Here is a 13,407-nt window from a genome sequence, read left to right on the forward strand (position 1 = left end):
TAGAATTTCTCATTCAGTTGAATTATGTTGACAACATTTCTCCTGGTTCACACCATACTGTGCTTATTGCAGCACATAAGCTTTTACTTACATTGAAACATGCAATAGCATTGTTTCTGGGCCAGTTGTGGACAGCAGGAACAAAGAGCACAGATGACTGATGCCTTATCAACTGTTATGTTGTTACTTTTGGTTTCTTGAGGTAAATATGTGATTCTTTCGCTGCTCAATGCTCCACTATAGCCAAATTTAAACTGGGACCTGAGACTCCATGACATTTGGCTTTTGTCTGCAGTGGAAAATTGTGTAGCCAGCATTCACTTCCAGGTCAAATGACTCTGTAGAAGATCTAGTGTTTATTATCTCTGATTGGCAGTGTTGTAAACACAACAGCTGGGTGAACAAGCTAATTTTAGCTCCTTTTTGTGATATGACATTGTTGAGAGTACGAACATAGCAAACACACCTGTCACCTGCCTGGCGCTGCACTATTAAACTACAAACACTACAGCTAAACTGCGCTCTGGGATGACAGTGCGAGCTGCAGCCCGGAGATAAGTTTCTTGGCTGTCAGCGTAAAGGTGGTTAGATGCCGGTGAATCAACCCAATAAAGATTTAGACTGGAGAGCTGCACAAGGAGCTGCTGTGCAGCAAACATTTGGTCTGAGGCTGCTGATGGCAGTGAGTGACGGGCCCAGCACGAGCTGGAAACAGCACAAACGTGTTGATGCTGTAGGTCAATCATAATGAACACAATTCTTTCCCCTGAGAAAATGCAGTTTAATGTGCTCAGCAAGTGATCTTCTGCTTATTATACACAAATAGGTCATGGCATTACAGTTAGGTCATTGCGTGAATGTATTAGGGGTTTGAAAATTGGCCAGCAAATCAGCAGTGAATAACTCCCTGCAGCACTCCAGCCTCACGTCTGCTCTTTTCGCCGCGCTGTCAGAGCGTTTCTGTTATATCAAACACCAGTGCAGTAACAGCTTCACAGTTTCTCATGAAGCCTGACAAACCGAGAGTAACACTCTGCCCTTTTTTTTTTTAAGATTATTCAGAACGCACAGCAGAATGCTGCTATACTCTTTACCAAGAGAGGGGGGGTGGGGGGAATTCTGAAATTACAACGAAAGACAATATCAAATTCTGCTTTTTCCACCATCTGTTCCTTCCACATTCTTATTGCCAAGTCCTGCCAATCAAACAGTGTGATCAGTACAATGACATCTTTTTGTCCTTTGGCTTTGTGTCATTTCTGTGAATTTCTGTGGGCTGGTGATCTTCCCTCAGCCTTTTCAGTCATGGTCAATACAGCCCATAGGAATAACACTGGCAACTGCGCAATGCCAGAACCCTTGTTTCTACGAGTGGAGACCTCATCCGACAGCTTTATATTCAATCTATTTTAAGGATTTTCCCTTATGTTCCTCCCATTTGGAAAGCCCTGGTCTCCATGTGTTTCATCCATGCCACCTCTCAGTCTACTGTTGGTTGTGGGGAGGCTGCATGGAGCACTTGATATCCTATAAATTTAATCCTCTGCTGTGCAGTAAGGTTATAACTTGTTCCAAAAATCAAGTTCAAGTGAGTTGAATGAAATGAAATTTGTTGCCCTGTGCCTGGAGTATTTGGAGGGTGGTGGGGGGGGGGGGGGGGTGGAAATAGGAGGTGAGTCTACAGATTTCTGCTACAAGATCAAGCCCAAAATATTTCCACACACACTCTCATACTGTTATAGTCAGGAACATTTCATAGCAAACAACATAGCACCAGATGTTTGGTTTACCGATGCCATAGATTATGCCATAAACAGCTGGTTTCTATTGGACAGTTTAAAGTTTGGACATCAGATGAAACATAAGAAAACATGAAGCCTATATTTACCCAAAATAACAAATGTCCACCTCATGGTGGTGCTATAGGGAGATGATTGAAGTCAATACGAGTCATTGTCCTGGAAACATGAACATCTGCAGCAAATTTCATAGCAATTTATCCCACAGTTGTTGAGCTATTTCACTGTGAACCACAGCAGCGGACCAGCCAGTGCTGCCACACCACTGGCATGGCTAGAAAACAAAAAAGGCCTTTACATCTCCCACTGCAGCTGTCATAACACGCTCTAACGTTCATTTGTTTTAGATAACATCAAGCTCGTCCTCCTTTTGACTTTGATTACTTTGCATTGTTTCAAAGGAATTCAGCGTGATTCAACACGGCCGGTCGTGTTCACTGAGGAGACATCCTAGCTGAAGGTGTCTGCACTGAATCCTGACTCTTTGCCGCAGTAGAAGGAAACTCTAAACTAGCATTTTGCCCGACAGCTTCACCGAGTAACACTTTCAGCATCTTCACTTGCTCCGTGTATCCTCTGACACCACTTTCGTTCCGAGCACCTAAAATATGTATCACACAATGAACTCGCTCTGTTTCTAAAAATGAAAAACACCTCATAAATGCCGAGACCTACAGCACACAGTCTGTATCACACACGGAGGAACATTCAAATCCACAAATGACAAGTTGACATTTAATCCTTCTATTCAAAAAACCCCCCCAAAAAGCTTAGTTATAGAAACCATATGAACTTTGTTCTCTGGCTACAAAGGTGCCGGATGGAAACAATCCCACAGGAAGTGAGCATGAAAGCCTTCTCTCACACCTCCCATTCACTTAGATCTGGTATGATGGCAACAAAGAAGCCCCAAATCCCATTTCCACGACCACACCCAGCATCACTAATAAAAGTATGCATGTAAGACATACAAGTCCACTCCTGCAGTATGATCGAGATCCACCGCTGCTGGCCCATGTTTGCAGAGAGCTGGTGGGTGTGAGCAGACTTTACTGTGGTCAGTGGGTTAAGGTTCAACTTCATGTCCTGCACTTTCATGGTCCTTTAATGTGAAACACGTATCGGCACGTGGATTACAGGAGATTAAAGGAGAAGGGTAATGGACAAAAGGTGCTCGTCTAGCCGTTGTCAGCAGACTGCAGCCGTCCAACAGCTGAAAACACTCAATAGCATCAAACGATATTCCACAGTCTATCTACACTGGTTTCACTAAACCGACGTCAGGAGCCAAAAATGAGGCTGTTCTGCTCACAGGCTTGACAAATGGTGTTCAGGTTGTTACAGAGCTGTCAAAAGTCATGCCTCATTTTCATGTTTAATAAAATAGGAGAAGTATTGTTTTCTCTTTAAAATGTTACTTGACAGTAAATCCAAACATCTGATAGAATGGGCTGATGCTAATGGGTCTTATTTAATCTATTAATCTATTAGGCAGATCCCCACAGTTGTTGGTAGAACATCTTTCAAACTTGACGTACTTGTACAGCATATATTTACTTTAACAGATTTTACAGACATGTTTTTAGTCATTCTGAAAACCCCAGAGAAGAAGTAAACATAGTAACTCTGCTGCCAGGCAGGATTTTATTAGCGGTTGCTGCCAAACTAATTAAATTGTAATTTATTTATTTCTATATTCTCTACAGACCATTTGAAGAAGTCTGTCTCTAGTGCTATGGAGACCTGAACAGTATTATGATGGTGTTTGAATTTCTTGAACGAATTTGGTCTCAGCTTGACTGATCGTTAGCTGGTGGAAATGTTTCAGCAAAATTCTAGTGACAGCAGCTGAGTCCTTTTAAAACAAGAATAATATAGAGCGGTGACTTAATTAATTAATACACTTGAGAGAAAAATGTGTTCTATCATGTAACGAGGCCAACATTATAACCAGCTGATGAACTATGCAGAAGAGATGGCTATGAGCTAACACTCCTGTTCATGTATTTGAGTGTAAAGGCATTTTAGCCGGGGGGGAGAAAGGATGATCAAATTCCATTTCAAACAATATGCTTCACCAGAGAAAAGGTGTCTAGTTTGAGGGCTTACCTTAATGGTAACTTGAGACTCCACTCTGATATTGTGGTGTTCACACGGTGAGCCTGACAAGGAAACGCTGCTCCCTGGACTTACTGGTTTTCTGGGCTTGTTCTTAATGCAACTCGTAACCCCCAAAGTGTAATCTAGTATGAAATGCTTCGGTCCAACTGGGATTTGAGCTGATAAAGACACATTTAATACATTCCTTATGCTTTTGGATTTTTGATACTTAAGAAAGAGAAACCACCACCCAATCTTTTGTGCACTGTCTGAGCTCTCTTACTACGGTCCCATTCACATGGCTTCTCAAATCCTATCATCATCTTGAAAGGCATCCTGTGACTATCTAGTACTGCTATGGTTGCACACGTCCTCAAGGGACAGGTCTGAAAAAACAATCAATGTACTTTAGTCTGCCTCATCTCGCCTACATATACTTTTCAACACCCACTGAGAAGTCACAAGTGGCCACGTGGGCATATAAATACAGTAAACTAGCCACTTACTTTGTGGACACTGATGTGTGCCTTTGATTGTGGATATAAATCATAAAAACTTGCAGCCACTGTGGCTGGAGCAGTTACTGGATATGCTGGTAATTCTTACTTTCAACCTGGATTTCCAACTGTGCAAATACACACAGTGCAAAAACTAGAAAGAGGCCCATCCTCTTTGATCCATAATTAGTGACACACATTCTGACACAGTATTGATGTTTTAAATAGCGCTGTAGCTGTGCAGAAAATATCTCCCAGGAATCTGATCTTGTCAACATGTAAGCCACTTTCTATTAAAGTAAGAAGAAGAAATAGACATTTTGACTAAATTGTTTATCATTAGATTGAGTGTTTTCCCCACTTTAATTCTCCCTGCTTTAGCAAAATTTTGTTGAAATAGCAAGTCTGTTTTGAGAGCTCACTCACTACAACGCCAACCTTTCAGAGGGCTTTTAATTTGCAATGGTGGGCACAGGAAGTGCACATATGTGGTCACACCTGATTGGGGTGAGTGACGGACAGAGGAGGAACAAAAAGAGATAAAGAGGAGAAAGATAAACCATTCATTGGCAACTAATTAACTGCAGGGTTTTTTTTTTAATTAGTGGAAATAAGTAAAAGCAGCATTTTCTACATTTTTCTCTATAATTGTCACATTTAAAACAAATGCCATCAACATGAAGTGAAGCATCAACCACAGCTGCATATCTTTCACGATCAACATCACCAAAACTTTGACGCAGGGGGAAGAGGGAGCTTCTCTTCTTTACCCGACTTTCTCCTCCTCGTGCTGTCAACGGATTCACTGGGGTGATGTCTTCTCAAATGGCTCATCATAGTGGAAGTATTGCCGCTGGCATAAGCCACATGTGTTGCACAGTGCTTGCACACAATTGCCATTTTATCCATCACTTTTTTTCCCCCTCCCCGTCATTCTCATAGATCAGAATTGCTCCCAAGCAGCAGACTGAAACGATGCTGGCAGATCCATTAAAGTATGCCTGGAAATGACACTTGCTTAGATGGTGCAGACATTACTCTTATTTCTCAACTGTTCAGCACATGTAGGCCTAAAAAAAACATAAGATGCGATGAATGTGTTTGGCACAGAAAATGTTTTGTGTCCTATTATTTCTGCATGTTTAAATTCAGGGCAACAATAGTTTCTCCCTTGATGAATATAGAATTTTTTTTTTTTTAATCAAAGGATAAAAAAATTTAGACAGGGCTTTTACATAAAATCCACATTTTGTCTGATCTGTAAATCATCAAAATTCAAATAGATTCTTTGAAATTTTAAATCAAATCAAAGATGGATATAAGTGTTAACATTCAGCCCTTCTAATCACTTTGATTTTAAACTCTAATATAAAAGCACTAAGGGCAGGAAATCAACTGACAGCCCTGGTTCGGGGTGGGAATCAGTGTGAGGTTTCTGTGCGTCACTATAAACATCTGAGCCAATGATCAACAACTAGTGAAGCCACAGGAAGCAGCAGAGAGAAACAGATGCCAAAAAATGGTTGTGAGGAATTGTCTGGAGGAGACTTTAAGAAGCATCCAAGGTCTCAACTCTACCTGGGGACCACAGCACACTGCCAGCTTTCTCTGGTCACATCCACATAAACAGCAGGAAGCATTGAACAATACAGCTGCGGGCCTAGATCCACTGCACGGTTCATCTCTGCTGGAATTACTCGCCTCAAGAAAACCTTTCCTCATTCACCTTTTTTCACGCTCTCCCTTGATGTGCCAAATGAGAATCAGATGTGTTTGCAGAGGAAGGCTGGACCCCCACCCATCCTGCTTTGCTGGGGAGGTGGGACAGCATCTGTGTAGTACGTACACACTGACAGGAAGTTTAACATTCCTCCCAACTTCCATCACTGGCCAGCAGCTGAGGCAGGAACATGGTAATGCCTCTTCATGAGTGTGGGCTGGGCCTACGCCATTAAAGCATACCCTCGCTTATGAATAAGCTGCATTTGCCATTACCTCTGGAAGTTAATGGAGAGGGATTTATTTTATCAACTGCTTTTGGCTTGGCTCTTACAGTGTCAGGAATTTCTACAGTTTGCCCATAAGGCTTAAAAATCTTGGGCCGAGGCTTAGACGACATCCTCTGGTGCTGCCCCGTAGACGCCCCGTCAAAAGCAAGACTTGCCTAAACAAAGACAAGGCCCCTTTCACCCCACAAATTCCTTGACAACTGCTGCAAGCTTCCTGCTGGCATTTGATATGCTCCATTTCGTTCCCATGACCAAGCTCCAGTCATGCTGAGACTTTCGCTGAGCAGTTTGAAAGCTCATCTCACTGACACTCTGAAGCTTTCTCTGTACTCGGATGTGAAACTTCTTTTACTCTCTGACCTAGCGAGAGTGCCACAGTGAGTGAAAAGTGACTTAAATGTATTTCTTGCTCTCTGTGCCTCAATAGTGCTGTTATGCGTCTGACTGCAAATGGCAAGGGAAGACAATGAGGAGCCACTGTGGGATATCACATATAATTAGTTTTAACCTTTAGTGGTTGGGATGCAACCTTTCCTCTGGCTTTTGGGTTGTTTTCAGTGCAGTTTACATAAAACCTCAAATGTATGAGGCCATTCAAAGGAGAAAAGGAGATAGAAAGTTGTTGTATCAAGAGAGGAGAAAGAGATTCCTGTCTTTTCAGAGCTGCTGTTTCTTAGTTGGGGCGTATTTACCCATCTAGCCCTGCTATCACCACCACACTGCTGTCTTGTCCTATCTATCTGAAACCAAAACACCCCCCTCCTCCTCTTCCTCCTCATTGTCTTGTCGTTATTTGGGTAAACTCACCAAGCTGACTCTGTTTCTCCCAACATTTGGTTGCCAGGTTGGACAGTTCTCGGTATTTCTCTGCCAGCTGGAGTTTGCCGTTGTTAAGGCGGGGTCGTCGGGCGAGGCTTTCCTCGGCCAGGCTCCGGTTGGAGGTCATCAGTGTCTCCCTGTCCACTTGAAGCTCCTGAAACTGAACAGAAGAGCAAAGTCAGAAAATAAATAGCAGCAGAGGTCATGTGACACAGCTGTGTAATGGCGTGTTCTGGACTGTGATATTGACAAAGGAATCATTTAGAGACTTTCATTTTGGAGAGCTTCAACAAATAATCCACAGTGAGTCATTTTTCTGCTTATTTGCTGTTTCAGATATGAAAATTTGATTTGATTTATACCCCCAAACAGGTGTGAAGTGAACATACCTGGATTTTAATGCAATTCAGACACAAACCTTCATAGAGTGTACAATGTTTCAGCATACTGCTCGGATGACTCTGCTCCTGACGTTGCAGTCAGAGGAGTCATGCAACTCATTGTCCGTTTTGTTTCTTTTCAGCTGCAGGGAAGTTGTGATGCCTTATGATAAATTGCTGAAAGACGGTCCCTTCGGTTCTGGTGCTCTTTACAATACCGTTGTTGTAACACCCACTACAGCTGCAGGACTTCACACAGTCTGAATGAACTGAGAACGAATTGCGGTTCAGTGAGTTTTATGAGTGTTTGAAAGTGACTCGGTGAACTGCTTTATTCTCTACACTTTAAAGTGTATAACAATTACAATTAATTGACTCAAAAGAGTTACTGATCAACAGCGTGTTGACCAACTAATGAATTAAACAGCCCCCATAATTCTTATCAATACAACTAAAACACAGAAGATTAAGAGAAATATTTGAAGGTAATAGGTTGCATTTCTGACTATGTTGGAAAATCTGGGTGCCACGCTGGTTGAGGTATGTGTATGTTTGGGGGGTGGGGGTGTAAGAAATGCCTCACCGTCTCTGGACCACAACGAAATAAAACATGATTCGAATCTTTATTTAATTGCTGCCAAAGAGAGGTGTCACAGATTTATCGCAAAGGGGCGTTCAGCGTCTCGTCCCGGGGCACAATGCCACTTTGTGAGCTGAAGTCTGAATCCTCTTTGACTACTCCATCAGCCTCAGCATTTCTCTGATTCTGCCCACACGGATACATTTCTTACTCAATGGCTTTCTTTCAACAATCAGTCACTGGGGGCCTGAAGGCGGTTTCACTGAGTTCAGTATTGTATGGCCCATCTGTCTCACATTTTACGGGTCATCAAAAAGGATCTGTGAGTCCCAAGTTCAGAGGAATTCGCAGAATGTGCCCTGTAGTTGAGCGGTGGGTTGTACGAGTGCAGAAAGCAATACTTACAGATCAGCTGTTCATTCAAAAGAATGAATATAACAGCTTATTTTGGGCTTACAGCCAAATGGTCCATCCAGTTTCCTTAAACAGGAATCAAAACGGACAGTCCATTTCCTGCTTTGGCTAGTCAATTACTCATACAACTGCTGCAGTCTCTGGTAAGGGAATGCTTTTTGTGTTATGATGCATTGATCGTAAAACAGGGTTGAATGTGTTTACTGTCACTGACAAATGACACTGAGGGAGCACCGAGGTTCTGCACTGGAGAAGGCGAAGGGCAGAACTGTTGTTTTCTGCGGTTCATTGTGTCTGGCCACATGAAATGGAGTAAATAGGTGTTTCTCTTTTATCCTAAATGAGGCACAGGCCTAATGAGACATCTGCAGACTCAAGGCATTCATTTAACAGTCAGTCTGAGATGAAATTGATGGGGTGCGAAGACTTTTCCATGAAAGAGAATCCTCGTTTTAATACAAGGCCTGCCCTGAAATGAAGGGCTATGTACAGTCGGTGTCTTGCGGAAAGCCAGCTTGATAACACTCTTGGTGCATCATTTGGGACGACTTTAAAGTGGCTACGACGGATATTTTCAAAATCACCTACCAGATGCCACGGTGCAGTGTGAAAAAGAGGTCACTCATGGTGAGAATGATCACCAAAAGGCCAAAGGTGAGAGAACATTCTAGCATTCATCAGCTCATTGTTTTCCGCTTTTCCTGACAGCAAATTAACAATCTGGTTCACTCACTACTGTAATTTCTGGACTGTAGAGCACACCTGAATACAAGCTGCACCTGCGAAATTTAAAGAGAAAAACAGTTTTGTACATATATAGGCTGCACTTGTTTCTAAGCTGCAGGTGTCAGAAATATGGGAGGAAATGGCATATGGCAGGAAATATGTTACACAAAGATTTCGCCTTTTCGCCAGATCATTGCTTTGTGTGTTTTCCATGATAAGGGTGTGTGTGTGAAGCACAAAATAAATGATCTGAAAAATTTAGTGTGGGTGCTTTTAATTTAATTTGAACAATTTCATTGGTCTGTTGTGACGCTAAATGTAATGAAGCTCGTTACCCGTAAAAATCCATAAATTAGCCGCATAGTTGTTTAAGCTGCAGGGTTCTAAGCGTGTGAAAAAAGTAGTGGCTTATAATCCGGAAATCACAGTACATCGTTTTTGGCCAGAACAAACTGCTGTTTTCAGTCTACAAGCTGTGAGAAAGCCACTCTTCACTACCTGCTCAGCACTGAGTGGCAGACAGACAGTCAGCCAGAGACAAGTTGGAGCCCTGAACAGCTAAAGAGACAGAAATTTCCCTCAGGTGGTAGTAGAGACTTAAACAGAGTGAAAAGAGAGGAAATATCAAAGTTACATCCATCAGGCGTACTGAAACTGACTCTAAATGACACTCTGGGTTTACCGAATGTGATGTTCATTTACGGGAGGAAATTAATCCTCTTGTGGCAGCACGATGGCAGAGTGAACCCACAACAATAAGAAGGTTGTGGGTTCAGTTCCTGGCCTGGGGCCTTTCTGTGTGGAGGCTCAATATTCTGCCTTTGTGGGTTTCCTCCCACCGGACAAAGACATCATGTTTGGGTTAATTGGTGACTCTAAATTGTCTGTGATTGCGTGTGAGTGGTTGTTTGTCTCTGTGTGTTGGCCGTATGATGGAGATCTGTCCAGGGGGGACCCCGCCCTCAGGATTGGCCCAAGCACCCCCCACGACCCGGAAATGGATAAGCAGTAGAAGATTAATAAATCAAACCGCTTACATTCCGGCCATACAAGAACTTATCCTAAATATTTCCAAAAATATATTTAGATTTAAGCCTTTGTGATGAGGAATTAGCAACAAAGACTATGAATATAAAAAGATGTCCAATGCCTGGCAGTTTTCAATACACGCCGCCCCAGACAAGTTAAGTCTACAACAAAAACGTATTGCGGTTTGGTTCCATCTTCATGTGATTCATGTTCATTCAGAAATGGCTTTCTACACAATCTCATTTTCTTGTTGTGATTCTGAGAGGCACCTAAGCCTCAGCCAAGCACTGCAGCTGCAGTGCATCTGAGGTCACAATGAATCTTTTCTCCCTTTGTTCTTCATTTATAGATCTCTACCTGCAAACCGGTTTCACCTCACAGGATTTGTAAAGATATTTGCCATCAGATCTGCATGACTCCAGGCTGTGTGAGAAACTCCTGTAGCACTGACAAAACCTGATGCTTTTTAATCACTGCAAAAGAAAGATCCATGTATTCTGAAGCCTCTTCTGTGGACAGTTATGAATGAGAATAAGTAAAAGACTTCTCAAGCAAGCTGTAGTACATATCATCATGAATGATTAAACTCTGCGGTTTACATAACATTCATCATTAACATGAGATTAATGAAGCGTTCTGCTCCCAGAGCTCGTGTGGAGATGAGGGAAAGTTGTGAAGTCATCCGTCTGTACTTCCATGATAACCACATATGGTTCATGTTTTAGTCCAGATAAATCTGCATTAAAGAAGAATACATGGATGGAAGAAAACATCCCAGTTCTATTAGTTATTGAGACAATACCCACCCAGTGAAACACCCCTAAGATCTCTGGGTTGTGGCTCTGACCCAGCTCCCTGGGGCACGGGGGGGTGGGGGGCTATATGAGGCTATATGACCTCTTAGAGAGATTTAACCAATTCATTCCTAGCCCCACGTTTCAAATGTCCAAAGCTTTGCCAAGAAACGACTGAATAAGTGACTTTCTCGCTGTGCAAAAATCCCCAAAGACTCAGGTTTGGATGTTTTCGTAAATCAAGGAAGAAGAGACGCAAAGGGTCCAGTTCAGCCATTCTCACAGTGGGAACAGATTACTTGAACCATAATTTGATTTTTCAATCGAGTCATTTCCTTGATGTCACTGCAGGGAGTACATGTATGATGATGATGATCGGCCCGCACTAGATTTGTTTCGCTGCAACCACTGTTGCCATCTCCCCCGCGCGCAGCAATGAAGAAAACCAATGTAATTTTTCCATCTCCTGATCGAGAGGGTCCGTTTTCGAGCAACCTCGAGGCAAATCGAATGAAAATGGGGGCCGTGAAGAAGTTTGGAAACCCCTGGTAGACTCAGGAGGGATGAAGTATGTGGCTTGATGCTAGGAAGGTCATCCATTCATCTCTGACAAGGAGACAACATGGACTTCCTTTAAAAAAAACTGAATTCTCTTATTCTTGGAGTTGCCATGCAAACATGGACCCTCAAAATGATCTGACATCGGATGTTTTCTGTAGCTAAGGGATCTCCCTTCAATTCGGGCACACATCTGGCGCAATAAGACTGATCTTTCTGCAGGAAAAGTGCGCTTTTTTTGTTTTTTTTAAACAGGAAACCGGCCCACGCTCGTCGGGGGGTCTCCCGCAGGATGAAGTCGGAGGACCGACAGTTGTGGAAGTTCCCATTTTATTCAAACGGATGTTGGTGCACACGTTAAAATAACGCCGAAATCATCACGGTGTTATTAAAGTTCAGCGTTTAGTCAACCCCCCCTCGTATCCGGTGTGCGGGTCTCCGGGGACGGGAGAACATCCCGCATTAACGGATCTTTAAACGGGATCCGGCGTGAGGACCGATGCCCACATCACGGTGCGTCCTGGGGGGGCTTCTGCACCGAGACACGGCGGTTCATTAAGAAACAGAAAAACACACAAAAATACACAATTTGGTGTTTAATGCCTTCAGTTCAGGCACTGAGACATCAGATGTGTTAAAACAGAGGGGTTTTTTTTTGGGGGGGGGGGATTTTCCGATCACTCGCCACGCAGACGATCGATTTTTTTTTTTTTGCGTTTACACAATACAATTAACCGTGATGTACCTTTTTTTTAAAAGAATAATGATAATAATAAAAAAAAACATCACCCAAACTGTGTTATTTTCAGCCACTCAGAATATAAACAACAACAACAACAATAAGAAGAAGAAGACGAAGAAGAAGAGGGGAGACCGAAGGAAAGCAGCCCCAGGAAACAGCGTTCGAACCCGGCGGAGAGAGCCGAGGGCGCTCCGCCGGTTCTGGGCACCCACCGTCTCATTCAGCCGGATGATTTGGTCCATTTTGTCGTCGCTCCGGAGCAGCTCCCGCAGCTCTCCGGTGCTCAGAGCCCGGTAGCCTTCGGGACAAGTGGCGGACTCCTTCAGGCCGGACATTTTTATGTTTTTTATTCCCCTTTTTTCGCCTTAAAAAGTCGCTTTTCGGAGGCGGACGGTCCGCTCGGCAGTTACATCGCGGAATGCGCCGCGAGCTGCCCGCACGCGCGTTAGTCAACCGTCGGACGGCGCGCGGCGTCACGCTTCCTGTCAGCGCCTTCAAAATAAAATGACCTCAACGTTCATGACATTTTTTTTCTTTTTTTTGGGGGGGGGGGGTTCTTTTTTAAGACATAAAATCGTTATTTTAAAAAGTATTGTGAGTCATTGCGCACATTTTTTTCTATTTCATGTAAAAGTGAAATGGAGAATAAGGAAACCAAATCTGATCAGTAATAGAGAAGCAGAAACTAGAAGACCACATACAGCAAATAGCTTCTTCAGGATTCAAGGAAGCTTTATTATCATGTCAACAACATATGCATGCACATGAGGGGGTACACAATTAAGAACTGAGGCCCAGTCAAGCCAAGAACAAAAAAACAAAAAACAAAACAACAATCTAAATATAAATACAAATATTAAAAAAATGTGCCTTGGGAATAAAAAATACAATATTTACATAAATAGATAGATAAATTGATACTTTATTCATCCCCTCAGGGAAATTCTATGTATCCCAGTA

General features: G+C 42.8%; 1 protein-coding gene across 1 annotated transcript in view; it reads right to left on the reverse strand.

Moving 5' to 3' along the window:
- The window catches only part of vps37d (VPS37D subunit of ESCRT-I), a 28,040-nt gene extending 15,164 nt beyond the window's left edge, over window positions 1-12,876 (reverse strand). The window contains exons 1-2 of the mRNA XM_029519954.1: window positions 12,660-12,876; window positions 7,213-7,384 (exon numbers count right to left, since the gene is read on the reverse strand). Coding sequence (XP_029375814.1) covers window positions 7,213-7,384; window positions 12,660-12,782 — 295 coding nt within the window. The 5' untranslated portion in view covers window positions 12,783-12,876. The remainder of the gene's footprint in view (window positions 1-7,212; window positions 7,385-12,659) is intronic.
- Between the last annotated feature and the right edge of the window lie 531 nt (window positions 12,877-13,407).

This window comes from Echeneis naucrates, chromosome 14, assembly GCF_900963305.1.
Source record: "Echeneis naucrates chromosome 14, fEcheNa1.1, whole genome shotgun sequence".
Classification (NCBI taxonomy): domain Eukaryota; kingdom Metazoa; phylum Chordata; class Actinopteri; order Carangiformes; family Echeneidae; genus Echeneis; species Echeneis naucrates.